The sequence below is a fragment of the Lonchura striata genome, chromosome 2 (assembly GCF_046129695.1).
Source record: "Lonchura striata isolate bLonStr1 chromosome 2, bLonStr1.mat, whole genome shotgun sequence".
Lineage (NCBI taxonomy): Eukaryota > Metazoa > Chordata > Aves > Passeriformes > Estrildidae > Lonchura > Lonchura striata.
In genome coordinates, this window is record NC_134604.1 from 78,831,166 (window position 1) to 78,853,005 (window position 21,840).

At 36.6% G+C, this 21,840-nt stretch overlaps 1 protein-coding gene across 4 annotated transcripts in view; it reads right to left on the minus strand.

Annotated features, from left to right (window-relative positions):
• Positions 1–1,498: 1,498 nt before the first annotated feature.
• Positions 1,499–21,840, minus strand: part of TMTC4 (transmembrane O-mannosyltransferase targeting cadherins 4) — a 55,536-nt gene continuing 35,194 nt past the window's right edge. For 2 of the 4 annotated variants that reach the window (XM_021530250.2, XM_021530249.2), the window contains 7 exons: positions 15,026–15,105; positions 14,747–14,854; positions 14,483–14,624; positions 13,642–13,756; positions 13,056–13,168; positions 6,788–6,857; positions 1,499–6,264 (listed from right to left, as the gene is read on the minus strand). In XM_021530250.2, the coding sequence (XP_021385925.2) occupies positions 6,113–6,264; positions 6,788–6,857; positions 13,056–13,168; positions 13,642–13,756; positions 14,483–14,624; positions 14,747–14,854; positions 15,026–15,105 (780 nt within the window). In that variant the 3' untranslated portion in view covers positions 1,499–6,112. Of the gene's footprint in view, positions 6,265–6,787; positions 6,858–7,787; positions 7,892–13,055; positions 13,169–13,641; positions 13,757–14,482; positions 14,625–14,746; positions 14,855–15,025; positions 15,106–21,840 lie in introns of all 4 variants that reach the window. The other 2 variants (XR_002465435.2, XR_002465434.2) reach the window with 2 other exon arrangements.

Consider the following 21,840-nt stretch of genomic DNA (forward strand, 5'->3'; position numbering starts at 1 on the left):
GCCAAAGGATGGTTGAGCCCTAGAGCAGGCTCCCCAGATAAGTGGTCACAGCAGCAGCCTGCCAAAGTTCAAGAAGTGTTTTAGAGAACATTCTTGGGCACACAGTGTGACTCTTGGGGATGGCCCTGTGCATGCAGGGCCAGGAGTTGGACTTGGATGATCCCTATGGGTCCCTTCCAGCACAGGATATTCTATGATTCTCTCTGGAGCATAAAAGTACCATTCTGTAGCCTGGTTATTGGGACAGCAGGTGATATTTTGGTGTCAGTGCCTCCTCCTTGACCAGTTACTGAGTGGAAGCCAGGTTGTATCTTTTATAGATTATTCACTTTCACACCCAATTACCATTCAATAATTCTATTCCACCTATAGCACTGGTTAGGACAGTTGCAAAACAACATATATAAATATGTAAATATATATTAAAATTTTCTTAAGAAAGTATGTTCTCTGATGTTTGCTCTTTGCTTTTAAGCCTAATCAACAAGAAGGCATATTCAATCTGTGAGCAGATAACAGCTAACAAGCAAGCTCTAAGTGATGTCCGGCTGTTAGAAAAACAAATTACTTGGTAGAATTGTCTTGTTAGGGTTTAGGGCTTGAAATGCTTTAGTGATCTCAGACCTCGGGGAAGGTTAACAAAGCTCGGGAAAAAGGATGTACCACTGATAGACAACTGGCAGAACTCCCAAGATAAAGTAGGAACTAATAAACCAAACCCAGTGATTGTACTGCAATCAGCTCTGACTGGGTAAATTATAATTCCAACAGGGGAGATTGTGACCACTGGCTTGCAGACCACCAACCCCAAAGAAGAGAAACACTGAGCACAGGACTAGTTAGCATGAGAAGCAAGAGAATCATTAACCAAGAAAAGAATACCAATTAATAAGAGAACTATGTAACTTGTAGCCAGTGAACACTAATTCCTTTGTTTGCTAAACTCTATAAATAGTAAAAAGTTCTGATAATTATCTATTATCTGATAATAGAGATTTATCAATTAAATAATTAATTGTATAATTATAATTTGTGCAATAAATTAACATTTATTGCACAAATGATAATTGTAATTTGTGCAATACCACTGATTGTGCAATTCTGAAATAAATAATCAATGTCTCTCTTAAGTGTGTCATCATTGGCTTGTTGCACACTGGGTAAAAAATCAGATTTTGGCAGAGACGATTGCTCAGCATTTGAGACAATAGCTCCTGCTTTCTATAAGTCATCATTTTAGAGACCGAATTAATTAGTTAAGTATTCCATTGCTTTCTTCAGGTTCTGCTTTTTGTTTGTTTGTTTAGACACACACGTTCAACATCAATAAACTTGAGCTGAATCAAGATTTTGAACTGTTACTCTTAAGAGGAAGAATGTCTTTCTGTATGTCCCAGTCATAGTCTGCCAGGCCCATCAGGTTTTCTTCCTAGCTTATAGCAAAACCCTGAATCAAAAACTTACCACAAAAATAAACACCATAGTCACAATTGAAACGTAGGCAAAAAAAGATAGCAAAATGCAGATTTATTTCATAGCTTCATTGCAAATGTATTTACTTCCTGAAAATAAACTGGAACATACCACTGGCAATCTAAATGATTAATATTACATAAAAAAAGTTCAGCTCAGAAATCACAAGCTACAAGTTTCAGTACCTGTAGGAATTTTTCCTAACAAAAATACTTATTTTAAAAAACCCTGAACCACTTGACATGTATCATCACTGACACACACTGAACACTCATGCCACAACACGGCAGTGCAACTTTCTAACACAAGGTAATCAGTCCTCCAATGCTCAATAGTCCATGCAGCTGTGCACATCCTCTTCCCTGGAGAGATATATCGTCCTTTTCTTTAAAGCACAGGGTTCAAGTTGCTGTGTTTATAGCATTACACCTATGTACCACCACTTCACATTATTGTGGACCCCAGCACAGTCTGAAGTGCTCTTTACTAGTGGCATATGCTACATTGGGTGTTCCATGACACAAATTTGGCTCCCTCAGCCTTTATGCCGCAGAAATCCAGCCATGTGATCTCACTTTTGCTCCTAGCAAAATTTAGTCTTTTTGAGTTAAATGCTCTCATTAACACACATCTGGTAGAGGCACACCAAGAGCTGTGGGAGTACTATTCAGTGGAAGGGCCAAGTTGAGAAGCACATGGGAATCTACATGTAATGACAGGTATGTGAATGTACCAATACTCATGTGAAATATGGGACACAGGCAGGAACCAGCAAATAAATATCAAAAGATATCAAACCAAAAAAACCTCACCATACTGAAACACACAGTGCTATCACATTTAACATTCTAACACCTACAGCTTGAAATAGCAACTGGAACTTATGGGAAAAAATACAAATCTCACTGTTGTGCATTTATGGAAAAAATATAAATCTCACTCTTGCAAATGTACAGTTGCTTTAGAATTGCTTTTTAAAATAGGAGTGAAGGACACTAAAATTCAATTCAATAAGAAGGTGTTACTGTTCATTACAGAAACATAAACAAGCTAGCAATGAATTAAAGTGGACATAAATGTTCTGTTTTCATACACAGGGATTTGTTGTTCAATGCTTTATCATGTAAATTTATCAAAATTAATTTGTTTTCTCCTACTCCCTCATCCAGCTACTCTCTGTCTCTCAAGGCAAGTACCTGTCAGTTTGCTTCAATGCCAGTCTTTTAACATTCTTGGTGTCAATAATGTATGAGAATGCTAGAGGGAGCAGATTACTTCAACTGAAAGCAGCAGTGAGATTTTTCTTCATGTATATGAGCTGATCACCTTAGTTACCCTTTGAAGTTAGTGAAAATTAATATCTCCTTCAAGTATGACTTCTCACATCCTAAAAATGTTTTTTTTTTTTTCCCCAGTGACCATATGGAGAAACTAGGATGAATAGCTTAGATACAGGTATCTGAAATATGAAGGAAAAGGTTCCAGGTGAATAAGCCAAATGTTTTTAATAAACCATTCAAAAGTATTACAGATTTTTATTTCTTAGTGCCCATAAACACACACACAACCCACATCTCTAAAGTTTAAATACTATGAAATTAAATAACAGGAAACTTCATGTACATGTCATTGATCTAGACACAATAGAGACATACAATTAGAGAACTCCACTGGAAGTTTTTGGTGAAAAGAGACTAACATCCATAGCAGTCATTGTGACTATTTTCATGACTCCAGTCTGTGCATTAAATCATTCTGTTTCTCTTCTCTGAACTGTATTTGAACAAGTAATCATTCTCAAAAAAAAAAAAAAAAAAAAAAATTAAAAAAGGCTTTGTAATTTCCCTAGAGAATCAAACAGGCCAACTGATAAGGAAACTTTAATCTTCTGGAATTAGCAATGGGAGAAAAAAAAATCAGCATGCTGGAAAGATAGGCAATATTTGTAACTACAGTTACTTACAAGCCCACTTTTTCTTCATCCTTTTCTCTTTGAAGTGTTCTGCACTGTTCCAGGAGTCAGTTATGAGGTATGAAAAACCAATAAAAAGGTCAACATTATAACCATTTTAATAAAAGCCACTGCACTGTTTGCACTTTCAAAATATTTCTGAAAATAAAGTAAAAAAATATTTAGTATTCTTAAAAGTCTTAAGGAAGTTTTTATTACCAAAAGCAGTCACCTTTGTGGCTTTTTTTGAACACAATTCTGCCTCAATGTTAAACTCAGATATATGGGTATGCTTCATATTGCCATCATACAAGTAATCACATTGAATTTCTATAGCAGTAAATATTATATAAAACAAATAAACCCTTGCAAAAATATATACAGGTAGCCAGAAAGCTAATCAAGAAGAAATGATGTTGTTGTCTGTACTGAAAAGTAAACACTATTTTCAAATACTAACAAAACATTCAACTTGTTTGTCTGCCTCTTCTGTCTTAAGACTCTTGAACAGAAGGACTTCCACAGAGGAATTTCTACAACTTTGGTTTATAATGACCTAGAAAAAATTCATCTCTCATACATAATATTGATCTCATGGATGTCTTTAAAGCTGATATGGAAAGCAACAGGGAAAACTACACATGTGGACTTTATGAGGAGAATAATAATTTAAACTCAGGATGTCATATTCCAAATATACAGAAAAGACCTGATTATATAAACATTTATCTTCTCCTATAAATTAGCTCATCCAGCCAGAACCCTACTCTTTAATTCCTCATTACTGAAAAAGCTACATGTTTTCTCTATCTGATGAATAGTAGGCTGTGTATGGAAAGCCTTAAGAACCTCTGCTTGTATTGAAGGTGCATCAGTTTCAGCACCTTTCAGATACAAAAGTTGGTACTGGTCATTGGAAGATGATTAGCCATACCGGTGCAGTGTTCTGCTTGCCAGATACTTATCAAAGAGCATGCTTGGATCATACTCAGAAACAAATTTCTGAAAACTTTGTCCAGAAACCAGAAGAAATGGAAACAATTGCCATGGCTGTGTACCCTATGTGAACAAATTAGTCCCGCTGAGAAACTGCTATATTTGCAGGAGAGGAGCACACATACCTGCCTCTGGCACCACAACTAAAACCAGTACGTAGTCATGTTAGTTAGTTCAAAGCCAAACTGGTGGACAGTACCACACTGCCACAGCCTTGCTGGCTAGATCTACAGTTAGTGTGGCAAAAATAATACATTAAAGTACCTGCATGACTTGTAGTACCAGAGCTCTGAACATACTGTGCTGATCAATTTCTCCTAGGGGACATGGATGGCAAGAATAAAGGAATATGAAAAGACAAGTAAAGTTCCCCAACTTTCATATCCAATAGCAAAATTCCAATCTTAAACAAACAAACAAAACTAAACATCTCAAAAAAAACCCCAAAGAAACTGGAAACCCAACCACCAGCAAATAAACAGACATCTTACTACTTCCTGAAGCAGGAATGTAAATATAATAGTACATGACAAACTCTGGACAGCCAGAGTTCAAATGTGTATTAAAGCATAGCCCCTTTTGAGAGGTAACATGGTATCAGCATAAACCACCTCTGAATCATCCCACATAGATGTGCTCAGTTTATGCATTAACAGCTATGCTTATTTATCTGCCCCATCAGCAAACACATGAGCCATAGGAGACAAAGGTGAAGCCAGGTAACAGATCAACAGCCAAGGTCAGGTCTTCTGCACAGTTACTGTTCCACAGAAATTCTCTCTTTATTCCCCAGCAATATTGGAGCCTAAAAGTGTAATGTCCTTAGCCAGAAAGCACTGAATTTCCTGAGAACACAGCAACTCCTACAGACACCATACTGTATTTAAACCACTGACCTGCCACAGGAGCTAAAGCAACTCTGATTTGTTGTCCATGTTGTCTGTGGTAGATGAGGCTGCCTGCAAGAACAGATACTCTACCTGACTCCTCTGTTGCCTCACCTTCTTTTCATTAGCTGCTTGCTAATATCTCCATCTTCATCTAACAGTATTTTCTACACTCAAGCATACCTGGAGCAGTACACTGGCTGACAGACATTTATGGTCAAATCCTTGCCCTTATTTACTACTGTACAAATCTGACTTTGCAGGCTGGAGGCAGAAATAAGCATAAGGGTTTAACTCAAATTATATGAGTAGATGTACTGATGTGCTCCAGCATTAATGTGCTGGAGAGAATTCATTCTTCCACTGGCTCTGCAGGACTGGCACTGGAAGACAGTAATAAAACTGAAGTGAACAGTTATTTTTCTTACTTGAAAAGATCAGGATTTAAACAGGAAATTGCACTTTTAAGTATCACTTTCAGAAATAAAACTGCCTCCTGCTATTCATCCTGCTACTAAAAAGTCAGATGAAGATATCAAATTACATGTGTATGCTGTGAAATTCCATCTGCATTGCTTTCATATGCCTATAAAAATCTTCTAATGGACTTTAAAAGCAGTTCAAGTGAAAATAAAATGATTCCTCAAACTGAAATGTTAGGATCTGTAGGAGGGCAAGACTGGACATTCAAGTGTGCGGTGCTGGTGGTGTTTTTGAGAAATGATGATTGAAGCCTGTACATGGTCAAAAGTACCCATGTAACAGTAGTCGTAAACAGCATGCACAGGCAACCTGAAAAGGAACATCAGGCACCGCCTTTCTTTTGCAACTGCTCCAGTTTTCTTCTCAAGAGGTTGTAGTTTTCCTTGGTTCCTGGCGCCATGGGATCAAGCTTCAGAGAGACTTCATAGTGCTTCTTCGCCAAGTCAAGGTTTCCCCAGCGATGATAAAGCACAGCTGGAACATCAATGGGGAATTTCATTAGCAATATTGTTGAATGACGTACGGTCTTGCCAATCACTTGGAGAACAACATTGAGGTATTTGTTTCCAGTGAGGGTCTGTCACTGGCTGGTGGCACAGTAGCTGCTTGTTCTGTTGCCAAATGCAGGAGCAAAGCCTGGGAGCAGAACTGACATGGGAATGATGAAGGAATGAATTACAGTGGAGCCATAAATGGCAGCTCTTATCTGGTGAGCTCATTGCGGGTTACAAGCATAGCATAGCATAAATGAACCAATTTGCAGACCCTAAAGTGCAGCTACCTCTGGGCTGGATTTTGCAGCCCTCTTGATCTGTCATATCATGTGACAGCTTTTCTAGCTTTAGTGCCCTGTTCTTCTGGCTGGCAGTTCTTCTAGAAAGTGAAATAGAAATCTGCCCAGCAGGAAGAAGGCTCAAAAGATTGCTTTTTCTTTTTAAACACAATGAATATGAAGTAAATAAACAATACAGCTGATAAGATTTAGAAAGGCTCTTACCCAAATTACCATGATAACTGGCAGCATTTGGATTGGCTTTAATTGCCTTGAGGAACAAAGCTTCAGATTCCTGAATAATTTAAAATAGCAAGTCATCAGGAAAGTCCATTCTCATATATATAAAACAATGCCAATTTTACCCACCACTGTAATTACAAACCCTCCAAAACAATGCTGTATCTATATGATACTACCATATAAATATCCTGAGCCTGCCTGATCCTATAGCTCAGGTGGCTACAGCCTCCTGAAACCAGTAATAATGCTGCAAATAAATTTCATGTTTTCATAGGCTGCTGTTATTTTAGCAGAAATGTATTAAGCGCTAGTGAAGTTTGCTCTTTACCTAAAGTACCTTTTTTAAAATAGTTACAGTATTTTCAAACATTACCTGCTGAAGTTTTCCCTACTTATGCAATCAAATTAAGGAAATGTAATTTGGTATCTAAGCAAACTACTTATAGATATGTTTCCTTTTACAACAGTTTTAGCATTAAAAATAGGGGCATTCCAGTAAATCCCTTTCAAACAGATGTTTCAATTTGGTTCCCCATGAAGAGTAGCTGAGTGCCTTTTACTTAAAAAAATCATGCCAAATCATATCATGCCATGCAACATCCTTCAGATTTTCCTCACCAGTTATCTTCTCTGTTTTACTGCTTGCAATGTGTACTCCTAAGACTCTCGATATCTGAGTACTTCTTAGAAAACCTCAGCTCTCTCACCTAATATTCAGAGAATAATTGACCACTAAATTTATTCTCTAATTAAAACAATTCTATTTTTCCAAACTAACTGCTAATAACTTTTTTTACCAGAGCATATTTCCTGCAGAAGTTTAAAAAGTCACACCCCGCCCAATCCAAATGGAGCATATTTACTCACTAGCATGCAAGTTTAGATCTTGAGAGCAAATTTTACATAGATTTCTATGCTGTGCTGTGCTTTAGGGAAAGTTGTTCATTCAGTTTCAATGCAAATGACCTGAAGATAAAATTACCTCAATGTGGTAGGCTTCCATCTGAATGCACATACTTGCTGTCTGAGGTATGTGAGAACAGTAACATGGAGAAAAGTCCTTTCCTTTGTGCTAAGCTTTCACTGCTTAAAATAAAACACAGGCTCTACTGAAAAAGAAAACCTGTCAGACAGATTTTTGGTTCCACCATCTTCTCATGTCAAGCATGAAATAACTCTCTGTAAGGGTCCCTTCAGGGGAAAAGAAATTTCTGATGTCAAGATTGAGTCACTCAGCTCTGAGTGACTTAAGAGCCTCCCCATATGTCCAGATTCAAACGCAAACTAAAAGCATTACTGAGCACAGCTGAGGCTGCCATTCTCAAGCCAGGAGAGACTCATGCAGAAAGTGCCTTAATCTCTACAGCTTAAGGAAATTACAAACCCCAGGGTTCTCTGAGCTAGTCCAGTGGAGGGCTATGAAGATGATGAGGAGTCTGGAGCATCTCTTATGAGGAAAGGCAGAAGGAGCTGGGCCTGCTCAGCCTCAGGAAAAGATGACTGAGAGAGGACCTCATCAATGTCTAAATATCTGAAGGGAGGGTGCCAAAAGAATGAACCCAGACTCTTCTCATTCATGCCATGCAACAGCACAAAAGGCAGCAAGTAGCAACTGATGCAGGGAAGTTCCACCTGAACATGGGGAAGAACTTTACTGTTCAGGTGACAGACCACTGGAACAGACTGACCAAAGAAGTTGTACAGTGTCCTTCCCTGGAGATATTCAGCACTTGCTTGGATGCAATTCTGTGCAACCTGCTTTAGGTGAACCTGCTTTAGCAGGGGGTTGGATGAGACAATCTCCAGAAGTCCCTTCCAACCTCAACTATTCTGTGATTCTGATTTTGTTTCAAGACAAGGATTATTTGGATAGGAGTTAACAAGGGGAACCAGATGTCTGCAAATGTACCTCCATAGTGCAAGTTTTAGTATTGCTTTCCTATGGCATGAGCAGTTGCTCCAGCATTCTCATATCCAGACTATTAAAGTTCCTGGATGCATTGGTCTTTTTGAAACCCATACTGTTTAGTGATTTCATTCATATTTTGGATGATGGGACTGAATGCAGTTTCAAAACTTTACAGATAGCACCTAAGAGGAGGGAGAAATACATTGGAAAGGAGAACAGCTATTCTGAGGGACCTGGGCAGGGCAGAGAAACAGACTAGCAGAAATCACAGAACGGTTGAAGATGGAATGGACCTCTGGTGGCCATGTGGTTTTGTTAAGTACTTCCAAGACCACACCTGGAGTATGTGTTAAGGCTGAAGGTCTCCATTATGAGAAAGACACAGACATAACTCCAGTGAGTTTTGCAGAGAGCCACCAAAATGGTACAGGGCTGAAGCACAAGACGTGCAAAGACCAACTGAGAGAACTGGATCTTTTCAGCCTTCAGGAGAGATGAAGGTGCTGCCTACAACTACCTGATGAGATAATACAGAGAAGATGGAAACAGACTCTTCTCACATGTCTGTGAGATGGGACGAGACATAATGGATGCAAACTAGCATATAAGAAATTCCAGTTAAAGGAAACATCAATATTTTTTTTATCATAAAGTTGGTCAAGCATAGAAAGATGCTGTCCAGAGAGGCTATAGAATCTCAATTGACAGAGATATTCAGGATTCAACTGGAATTGGCACTGGTTTGGGTTAGGGGTTGGACTAGATGACCTCTAGATGTCATTTCCAGGCAAAATTATTCCATGACTTCCATGTTTCTCAGTCACCTGAGAAACATACTGAGACTCAAAAATTTGGCAAGTGATACAAGATAACCTCCTCTTTTCATACAACTCTCAAGTCAACAGTGGATTGGCACTTGAAAACATGCAGTAATTTCAAGTCCCACAAAGTTGTGTTTTTTTCCCCACTCCAAATTTTAGTATTTTTTGTCACTAGTCAGGTAACAGCAATCAAAATGAAAGATGTGCTGACCATTTAAATCAACCTAATGCCTAAAAGTTGCCAACTACACAGAGGAAGAACACCTAATTTACAGACTTGTATCCTTTCACTGCTGAAGGACGATGGGGCAACATGTGCAATATGCTTCCAGATAATTTAATGAAATAGATATTCAAGAGCTGGCTGCCATTACCATACATCTTCAACTCCATGCTGAGAATATTTTTATCACCACTACTTTGCTCAGCAGCTAGTAGAAGCATAGTGGTTGTTTAAAGGCTATTTAAGGTGCATCATATTCATATTACTGTGGATATATGGAGTCAATATACATTCCAGTACATCAGTGGTATTTCAAATTGCTGCATCTTGCCAAATCTTCAAGTATTGCCAAGAAACTTACAGCTTGCATATAGCAAAGGCTTGGGGTAAGCACACCGCATTCCATCTGCTGCCAAGGCCACAGAATTGTAGTCTGGCTTTATTTCAAATATAAAAAATGCTGAATGGTTTCAATTTATTGCACTTTTTACCGAAAAAGCATAGATGTATATGTAACAAAAATATAGCACACTTTTTTTTCAAAGAACTAAAGATAGCTTGGTTCTTCATCAATTGAGATAAGAACAAGCATTCAAAGGAGAATCTAACTTGGTATAACAGATGTTAATTAAAAAACCCAAACAAAACCACAGAAACAGCTCATCCTTTATATGCTTTTCTCTCTGGAACAATAAATCATTCATCAGTAGATACAAACAAAAAATAAAGGGCTATTTTTTTTTTCTTGTGATGTAGGAAACCTATCTTTGCTGAAAGTGAAAGTGCATTTGAAACTGTTTGCTTATTGGAAGGAGAATATTGTATGCTTATTGGAAGGAAATCTCTCATAACCTAATAAAATCTTCTTGACTCAGTGTCTTTTAAAATAAAAGATAACAAAAAACTCCAGAACAAATCTCCCTGCATGACAACAGTGCCAGCATAGTAACAACTTTTATACAGACACATAATGAGTGACCTAATAAATTAAATGCCTGAGGTTATACAACACATCAGACACAGCCAGGCAGCACTCTGAAAATTACCTCCATCACCTTGACAGTCTCCATCCCCCATTCCTCCCCTCCAATTCCATTCAATAAAAATCCTCGAAGAGACATCCACTTCTCTGTTTTTACATGGTGAGGGGGTGGACAAGAAATATGAATTTTTCATGTTTTTTTTTTTTTTTTTTTTTGGTCAGTAAGCATTCTCCCATTACAAACAAATCTCCTCTTTCCAGGCAATGCCAAATACAGCCACTGAGATCATAACCTTTGTAAGTGAGCCCACTTTCCAATTCCCTTAATTTGCTCTCCCTGTTATAAGCCATCAGTTTTTAGTGACTAGTTAAGCTCTGTACAAATCTACTACTCCATACTGAACTATTAAAACACTCACTGGTGCCCTGTTTTTTCCCTAGTCTCCACTATTCCTTTTGCTTTTTTTAGAACATGGACTTAAAAGCTGCACTTTCCTCTACTCTTACTTCTACATTGTCTCCAACATGTTCTCCTGCAGCATAATAGCCTTTCAGAGCTGGCAATCAAAACCACCATCTTTTTTATTTTTTAAATCCACTAAGAGAGACTTGTCTCCCCTACACCTGGAAAATTTTCTATCTTGTTTTCAACTTATTTTTTCATCTTTATTTCATTATAAATGCTCTTTATTCTGTCATGCTACATATTCTTCCTAATGAATGACTATATAATCCTCTATTCTTCCACAGGCCTGACTCATCAAAGTAATTCTAGCAATTACCTTCTTCACAATCTTATACGTTCTGCATTCTGGGTTAATTTGTATTCTTCTGGAACTTTGTTAAACCAACCTAAAATATGTATTTTATAACAGTCTCAAGTGGAGGGAGAAAAGAATTAGAGTGCCCAGGAAAAAAACCCAGCCAGTATAGAAAACCAGTAACAGGCTGTTTAACAGCATCACTAACACAAACAAAAGCCACTGCAGGGTTGTCACAGGTCCTGGCCTTGCATGTGGACAGGTCAGGACTCCACAGCTGAACAATACTGTAAAAATATAGGTGGTCACAGTAACTACAGGAAAAATGTATCTGTTTTGAGAATCATGGACTTACTAAGGTTGGAACAGACCTTTAAGAACATGAGGTTAACTGTAAAACCCACACCACCAGCATATTCACCATTAAACTGTGTCCTCAAGTGCCATATCCATACAATTTTTTAACACTTCCAGGGATGGTGACTCCACCACCTCCCTGGGCAATCAGGTGCAATGTTTTACAACCCCTTTTGTGAAAAAAAACTCCTAATAGTTAATCTAAACCTTTCCAGGTGCAACTTAGGCCATTTCCTCCTGTCAAGTTTCATATCATAGAATCTTCTTACTTTGTATACTGTTCCTGTGGTGCTGTTAACATTATTGCTATCAAAAAGACATTAAACCCCTTAAAAGCCTAAAAAAATGTAAAAGAGGTTCAGTAAATGATATTTTGGTAAGGAACACCAAGGACTTATTATTAATTTGTCCCTATCACATACCTAAATCACTGATTGTAGAGTAATTTTAAACAACTAATTATATTAAATGTGTCTGATTTATTCTCCGTCATATAAGCTTATCATCTGATACAACTCCCTTTGGAAAACAAGTCATTCTCATCAGTTTAATTACATTTACTATTGGCAAATGAAGGTAGTAAATGCTGAGGTACCACTCACAGGCAGGTCCACTGCATCCAAGAGAAAGTTCAATACGTTAAGCAATGGATGTACTTTCTCTCATAGCATTTTGAGATCACCCAACCTCACTCTGGGATTAACAAACTCGTATTATTACATTTTAGATTGTGTCAGGCAAAAAGGCTAGAATTCTTTTCTATATATATGCATTCATAGAATACATAGCAAAAGCACAAGGACTAGCCTGTCCCATCTAATTTGAGTTTCTGAAACAAGGTCTAATTCAATGCAGGCTCTCTCCCTTGGCAGTGAAGCAACACAAGACCCTAACTGCCCTCTAGTGTGCTTAAGAGCCTATTTCTCTCCACTGACCACTGACATCGTGTAGGGCAGCAACATTTGTAATCCAGGCATCTAAAATAAGGAGAGATAAGCTCAAGACAGAATCACACACTAATACTGTGGTAGAAAAGGGCATTTTAAACAGAAACATTTTAAACAGATTATCTAAGTCATAGTCCACAATGATCTCCTCAAATGGTTTCTACAAAAAAAGTAGATTGAGTTTAATTAAGGGAAAAAACCCAACTAAACCAACCCAAAGCCCTCAAATTAAAAAACTCTAGTTACCTACCTTATATTTTTGTGATTTCCCCAGTACATTAGCCAAGGAAAACATAAGAGAATGATCATTAGGTATTAATTCCAAGGCTTCTCTTCCAACTGCTTCTGCTTGAGCTAGATTGCCTGGGAGCCCAGGTAGCAGAAAAAGAGAAGGCATGTTTTAACAGAGCCTTATTAGTTCATGCTGCAAGCACACATATTTTACAAATAGCTGACTGCATAATTTTTTAGAGAAAACCAGGTATCTCACACACACACACACACACACAAAATCCTGTAGACTAAGGCAACAGAATATCTTCATTTTGTTTTCAACAGATAACACCTTCAGAAGAACAACAAAGCAAAGTTCAGGAATTTAATTTATAATACAAACATGCTTGCACAATGATGGCATTTTAAGTAAGTATCAGAAATTCAATTTATGGGCTGGATTTCAAGCGATGCTTTAAAATCACAGAGTCAGAAGGCATTCTTATATTATTAGGGGTGTCTGGTAGCCAAAGAGGTAGATATCTTTTTAGATAAAACCAAATAAAAGTTTAAGTTTTTCTAGACACTGAATTATTAATTAAAACATTAAAATACACCTTTACCTGTGTTATCAAGCAATATTATCATATTGTTCCAGGCCAAACTGTGCTCTGGTTTCAGGACTGTAGCATTCCTCCATGCATTCAATGCATCTATATGGCGATTCAAATCTGCATACTAAAACAAAAGAAAAATCCAGTAATTTTGCTATTGCTTGCTTTACTTTCCTATAATTCACTAAAGACACTAAAAAGTTGCTAATGTCTTGTCCCTTCTAGTAGGATTTCTTTCTATAGACAAAAATAAATGTAAAAGGAATACTCTTGTAGTATGGAAGATAAGAATGCTATATACTAATTTTCTTTTTCTTTTCCCTAGAAATGAGGCTTGTTTTCAAATATGCATGTACCAATAGAATAAGTAGAAGAAACATCATACAATTTAGAAATCTACACAAGAGATTTAGTAAATATTTAACGTATATATTTCCAAAAATCTAATTTTAATTTTTCAGCATAGTTCTACTAGCTAACAATATAATAATGAATGCAAAACATTGGGAAATGATTAATAATAGCTTTTGGAAAAAGGAATTTTAAACATGTATTTTCGTTTATACTTCTTTATATGATAAAGTAGGATTACTAAAGGTTGTATGTAAGGAAGTATACTGGGAAAGCAATAGGAAAATATTACCAAAGGTTGTATGAAAGGAAGTATACTGGGAAAGCAATAGGAAAACCTACCAAAAGTATGAAATCACTGTAAAATACAATATAAGCAAACTGGGATAACTATCAACTTTTTACATTACAGCAGAATTATATAAACCTATCTATATATATACATACAGAAAGACACACAGATTCCAGTCATAGCTATCATTTATTCAAAAGCACTTACCAACCGCCCTAAATTGTAGTAACAATCTGGATATTTTTTTCTGTGTTTAATTGCTGTCCAATAGCTTTGCTCTGCCTCTTCAAACCTTCTTAAACTGTTCTGCACTATTCCTAGATTCATCCATGCAGCAGCAAAATCAGGCCTGGGTAAATTGGGAAAAAACCACCAAGAGAGAAGACAATTAAGCATTTAAACCACAAGATCATATTGTATCATTTTGGCTCAGTTGGTGCAAAACACTGCTTAGCATTGGTCTAAACATACTGTATTTGCACAGCTAAGGACAGCAACTCCTCTGCTTCATGGAGCTCATTTCTTTCTTTCAGAATATTTCCAAGGTTGTTCATGGCATGCACATATTTTGGATTCAACCTAAAATTTAAAATTTAAGAGATTATTATTAGGTATGGACATGTATTAATATATGCAAATTGCTAGATTTGCAATGGTGCAGAACATGAAAATGAATACCTAAGCATCTTCTTCATGTTAAACATGAAAGCAATTTTAGGAAAGATCATTAAAGAGTAAAATTTCTAATACCTTACAGCTTCTCTGTAGTATTTGATTGCAGCACTTTGATTTCCTTTGTCAGCCAGATTTTTGCCAACATTGTAGTGCACCTGAAAACACAGATGGATATTCCACCAGATGCCACACAGTCAGATATTTTGTGGAATCAAGCAGCTAAAAATTCTTTCTCTAAAAAGAAACAGTCAGCAGTTGTGTCATTCATTGCTGGCTTTTGATGTTTGTTGATACTTTGGGAAATTCATACAATAAAGACAGTAAGACAGAATCTGAGGTACAGATCAGCTTACCTATTCCAGCTATTTAAGAAAGATTATTCATTTCCTAGTTTTATAAATGAGGCCACCACACCTTTCACAAGGCACTTTGTATGGAGACCTCCTGCTCTTAATTTCATTTGTTTGCCAGGTAAGAGAAACTTTGACTCAAATCAAATCTATCTAATCCTTCAAAGCAGAAGGAACACTACAGCAATGTGTCAAACTTTGTTTTCATTATAGCATAAACTAGAAGAAACTCAACAATGACAAAAAACCCAAACAAAAGGTAACAGGTGCAATTATTATCTAAGGATAAAAATGTATCAAAGAACATTTCTGAAATAATATGCATAGCAACATGTTGAAGACTTTGCCTGTTAAAAACTGAAGAATGAAGGAAGGATCTAGAGCTTTTAGACTACAGGGAGAAGATGCATCATCTTTATTTATGGCAAGAGTAAATAGTAATAAATACATTTCAGGACAAATCTGAGTTGGAAGACATCTCAAATCCCACTTGAAGACAAATTTCAGAAGACTATGTTACCTAGTTGAAAAGTTCTGTGAGTACTGACTCTTGAAAAGAGATTTCTCAGCACCCAGATCAAGACTCATTATTTAGATTACTTTACTATTTGAAATCTAATTGTATGTACTTCCTCTAAAACAAACACATATGGTAATTTTTTCCCAATTTTGAAAATCTAATTTCAAAACAGTATACAGAAATAACTTCAGATTGAAGTCCAAAAATGTAGGTCCATAATGCACTTAGATAAGTCTAATTCACCTTCTACATTCAAAAAAGGATTTTATCTGACATTAACTGAAAAACCCTAATTGCTGTTGGCACAGTATCCGGGATGTATTGATCCAGCACACATGAGTATTGGAGCATAGCTCTTATGGTATTTAATTGTTGAATTTCATCTCTATATGATTGTAAAATGCAGTAACATACCATCAACAAATAAAGTTAAGGACATTTCCCATGCTTTCTCAAATGGGAGAAAAAGTATTTTCACTGATTTTAAGGGGAGCAGAGATGCTATAAAGCTTACTAAACATGCACAGAGGCAGCTTCTCACACTGTAAGATATAAAATAGCATATAAATTCAGCATCCTATAAAAGCAGTTCTAGCACAGCTTCCACAAAGAAAAAAAATCCTGCCACTGTACTGTACATTCATAAATTATGACAAGGTCTATAGCAAAGAAGCAACAGAATGGTACATTTACATCAAGAAATAACCAAATGAAGATCCATTGACAGTGTCAAAACATACAGAAAGACAGAGCAGCATTTTTCCAGGAGTCATTCAAGTAAAATGAAATACCCTGAAAGATGTTTCTCAGGACTGAATTATATTTATATATCTCTTCCAGAAATTATTCAGAACACTAAGATTCTTACCAAACTGGATTGCTTTGATTATCTATGTTGAAGTTCACATATTCAAATTTTACCCAGATAAAAGATTGATTGTGGGAACACAAAATAAATACTTAAAGATTTCACTGAATACTGGATGTTAGGCCTTGAATACATAACTTTACACTTCAGTATCAGCAAACAACATTAGGTTTAACTTGATTGAATTTCATTCTTTAAGAAGCTTTACAAAATGAAATTTGCCTAAAGACTGGGACAGAGAAGATGAGAAAAATCTTGGTGTATACCAACCACTCAGTCTTTCACATGTCAGCTGTCTTGTGTTATGAAACAGCACTTCACTTTCTATTTTTCACAGCTTTTTTAAAAACATGTAGTATCTTCACATCCATTTTTTTCCCAAAAGTACCAGCAGCAAGAATATTTTTCTCATGTAAAGGGAATTGTGCAGTCTGAAGAAAACTGAGAGATATCAATTCTCCCAAGTCAAAACATCAAATGAAGTATTAAGTGAACATGTACATTTTGTGAACTGAACTAAAAAGATGTACTATACTCCTTTAAAACTGATTGCAGAAGTATTTAAATAGACTATTAGCATTTTCAATGGCGTATTTCTTTTGTCCTCAGCTATAGTTCCTGTGTGAAAGGAAATGATATTTCTCTACAATACCCCCAAAAATGAAGGGCTCCTTGCTATATGTAAGTTTTCTAATCTCCCTTGAAGTGAAATTGCAGCTTTAGTTCCTCTTAATATGTTGGTGACAAAAAAAGGAAGAGGAAAAAAGCCCCAAACCAAACATACCAAAAGAAGTGCCCAGCCTACCATAAACATCCAATGACAAAACCAGTTCTGCAATGGGCTATATGATGCAGTAACATCCTGCTCTGGAGAGCAGAGGCAGCAAAGGGTTCCCAGGCACATCCAGACATCTGAGAGGTGTGGGTTACTTCTGCCATGCAGCTGTCTCTCACTTCAGTGGCCATGGCAGAGGGATGCCAAGGTCAGCCTTTAGCTCACTCCAAGCAGGCTGCAGTAACCACTGCTGTCTGCTGAGCACAGGGCTGTGACCTCCTGCACAACACGGGGACACAAGTGCTTTCTGTGTACCAATGGGTGGGAAGAATCTGGTCTTTAATAATGAGAAGCCAGTGAATTATTTAAAATTTTGTCTCTAGAGGTGTGGTTTTTGACAGATATTGTGCATGCCAGCCTGAGAGGGAAGATTTTCCTTTCCTGGTTAAACATTTAAGAGCCCTTCCTTATTAAATGATTAAATATTAACTGGAAATGACGTATTACATTATACTCAGATGATCCTTTATCAATCTTAAATGGGCAATTACTTTACAGTAATAGCTCTAAAAGGAGCATTTTTCAGGGATGCATAACAACACAGTATTCTTAGAAATCTAAGAGATCAGGTAAAAATACCCTAGGGTAGGACCTACTTTCTCTCAACAGGCACGTGTTAAGTTAACATAACCATAGCACCAGAGCCTAGCCAAGGATTTGGCTCTATGTATTTGTCTGTTCAATACCTCAATCAACCTAAGAAGCCAGTATAAAAAAGAAAAAGCACTGCATTCTGTGCCAGATACACATAGTACTTGAACTCTTATTTAAATGTTGAATTTAAGCAAAGAGATGAAAAAAAAATATTTTCCTATACAAAAATAAAATTATTGTCAGACTGATTTTTTAAATTTTGTTTTCCCTCAAAGGAAGAAATTGAAATGTAATATCGTCTTCTAGGAGGTACATCCCCTCAGCTGGAGCACTACTATTACCACCAATTTTACTCTCTCTTCCTAGCTGCCGATAATCTCTTTTTCAGCAAATGTGAACATTTACTGAAAAGGATGAAAGCAAAGCACAGATGTCAAAATTTCTCTAGGAACATGCAGATGCCTCTGTTTAATGCCAGCTTGTGTCATCAGTCTTCTCTTTCTTCTACTACTAAAACTCGGTTTTCTAAATAATAATAAAACACAGCTATTTTGATATTCACATCTTGTTTGTGTATCTAATGTTGTCTAAAGATTCTTCTGCATGACTGCACTTGTATAAACAAAATTTGACATCTAAAATGGTGGCAAAACACTGCAAATAACCCATATAAACACAGCTCAGAGCACTTAAATTCCTCGGAAGATAATCCCTTTTTAATATATAACATAAAGAAAAAATCTCAGTATCTAAAGGAAATTCCCTCTAGATCAGCTTCCTTAAGGATCAAAGATCAGATCTTCAGGCAGCATTAAATCTCGTTCTGTATCAAAGATGTTTTACAGGACCTTTTAAGAAAGTATAGAAACCAATCTCACAAACTTATTGTACCTTTTCAGTATTAGCATAGCTTGTCTCTGACAAACTTATATCAGTAATGATTGCAGTTTGCATAAAGCATAAATTTCAAAGTTACTTACTTGGTATGTCAAGGCACAGTAGCATTGTGGTGTGAGTATTTTAACTTCCTTGCTTATTTTTGCATAAGAGTTGCTACTGGAATAGCTTGTCAAAAATTATGTTTATTCATTTCTATCATTTAAAGAAAAGCCAGTAGCAAGGAGAATGTAGAGATTATGTACAAAATCACAACAATTTACAGTCATTTAAATTCAGTTATTTAAAATCCAGGAAAAGAAAAATGCTGGCTATTTCCCATGTGCATAACAATGTAACTGCAATTATTTATTTAGATAATCAATGAGAGGAAGTCATCCAGGAATAAAGACCATCTCTGGATTCTTAACTGCTATGGCTTTTCTAAAATATGACAAAAAATAACTGAGTTCTTCCAACAATGTAAACATTTCCAACAGGAAAAAAAAAAAGAAAAAAAAAAAAAGAAAAGCAGCAAGATGAGTATTTTTAGAAATAATCTTTAAAATTAAAATAAACAATGTGTAATTACTTCAGAAGGTAAAGAGCAGTCCAGCAATGTCTATAAATAGTGAACAGCAGTAGGAGAGGGTCAAAATCTCACATACTCTTATGTATCCACATTTTCTCTAGTTGTCAGGACTTTCATCATCAGTGGAAAGACAAATCTATGATACCTTCCTTCTGACTTATGTCTCTCATTTAGTCCAAGGAGAGGAACTAATGCTTAAAAAGAAACAGCTTCTTCTCTCCAGGAGAAGAATCCAATCCATATAGTATGAAAAAGGTGGTAGGAAAAATGGAATCAATATAGAGGTACCTCCTGTTCAGCTAAGGAAACTACTGCCAAATATATTAAAAATGTGTACTGTTTCAGTCTCATGGCCTTTGAAACCAACCTGAGCGCAGGGCCACACAAGTTCAAAAGTATGACATGCTCCTGGACATGTTGAACCAAGATCTGTAACATACTTGTTTCTCTTTTAAAAAACCCTACCCACTCATCCACCATGTATTTTTTATATATATATATATAAACATATATATTTTTAAATATTGTAAATAAATAACATTTAAAATAAATTTTAAAAATTAAAAACATTTAAAAATATGTATTAAGAATTTTTTTAGTGGTCAAAATATTTGTATCTTCATTATGGTACCTCATTATTGCCAATAAATTTTAAAGTCAGCAGGCAACATTTATTAAAGTTGATCTTAAATGTCATCCTCTTGAGCCAGATGTATCAAGGCACCAGATTCACTACTGTGCCACACAATCTCATTTAATGCAGTTTCCAGGTTTTTATCTAAAGACTATGTTTAAAGAAATTAGTCTTGAAATTAGACAAGGCAGTGCTGTTACAACTTGTTATTTAGAATTAGGGCAAGTTTACTCTATACTTCCCACACAGACAATTCGGAATTGAAAAGAGCTGTACAACAAAACATGAACAGCTTTTTCTGCTACTGAGGATTTGAGATTTTGAGATCCTGATATATAATGGAAGTAAAGCATGACCACATTACACATATTTAATATGTTCCAAGAACAAGAAAAAGCTATTATCTGTGTGTCATTCTTTGGTCTGTACCAGCCTCCCCCTGAAATAAATCGGTCACTGAAAGAAGGTCCTGTGGAGTAATTTTTAAAGGAAGCCTGCAATTTCAAGACAACTGAAAATCAAAACAAAATATAGTTCAAATTTTTACATTTACCTTTGTCAAAATTAAATAAATATACCTGACTACATAAAGAAAACAAGACATAGGCTGTCACACATGGACTCTCTAATGTTCCTGCTTAGAAAAGTCCCCTACTATTGTGATTTCAAAGTTACATCCTTCAGCAAAATTAGAATGTGAGCCTACAATCCTTTCCCGGTTCACATCTTCACGCTTTCCACTTGCACAAGCTGTCACCAGCAGAAATACAGCTCAGGCATGTCTACAGTGCCCAGTGTTGACAAACACAAGCTCATTTTGCCTGTACATTCATTGGCTTTAAACCAGCTGCATTAGCTCAGTAGCTTGTGCACAGCTTATCGGCTCAAGCACAGTACTGTGGGAGCACAGCTACACAGCTTCCCAGCCAGGCATGGCTGGAGTCCAAGGAGCTTGCAGCACAGGCAGAGAGTGTGGATCTGTCTGAAGCACTCTCACCATGGCAGATGGATGGAGTTACACACAAAGAAAACAGATTGCATTTGCTCCATTTATAGCATGCGCTTGTCATCCAGAAGACAAGATATACTGAGGTCATCATTAAAAAGAAGATGGTTGCCTACCACTGCCACACAATAAAATACAACAGCCCTCTCCTATGTATTAAAATCCCAGACTACTGAGAAATGCTACCATGTTGCAAATATTGGCCATAAATATTTTTTACAGGTCGCTGTTGCATATCTGTATTCCAGTAAATGCTAAGTTTATCATTCTCTTTGTGAAGTCAAGCATTTACAGGTTCCTTTTTAAACTCTGTGACTTGATTGGTATTTTCTAGACACCATTCTAGATTACAGGAATCTAATATTTTAAAACATGAATGTGTTTTTATTGACAAGCTGCACATTCCCACTCCCAGGCTCTACAAAGAGTCTCTCTCTTTACTAAAATTCAGACAACATCAGGGCTCAGTGGTATGCTCCAACAGATCACACTCTCGGCTGTCAAAGGACTGCTGTGAAGGTCCCCTCTGTTGGAGGCTGGAGTCAGTCTCTGATGCTGAACACTGCTGCTCAGTGAAACATCCTAAGCAGTCCCACCATCTAACTTGTTCCCTCA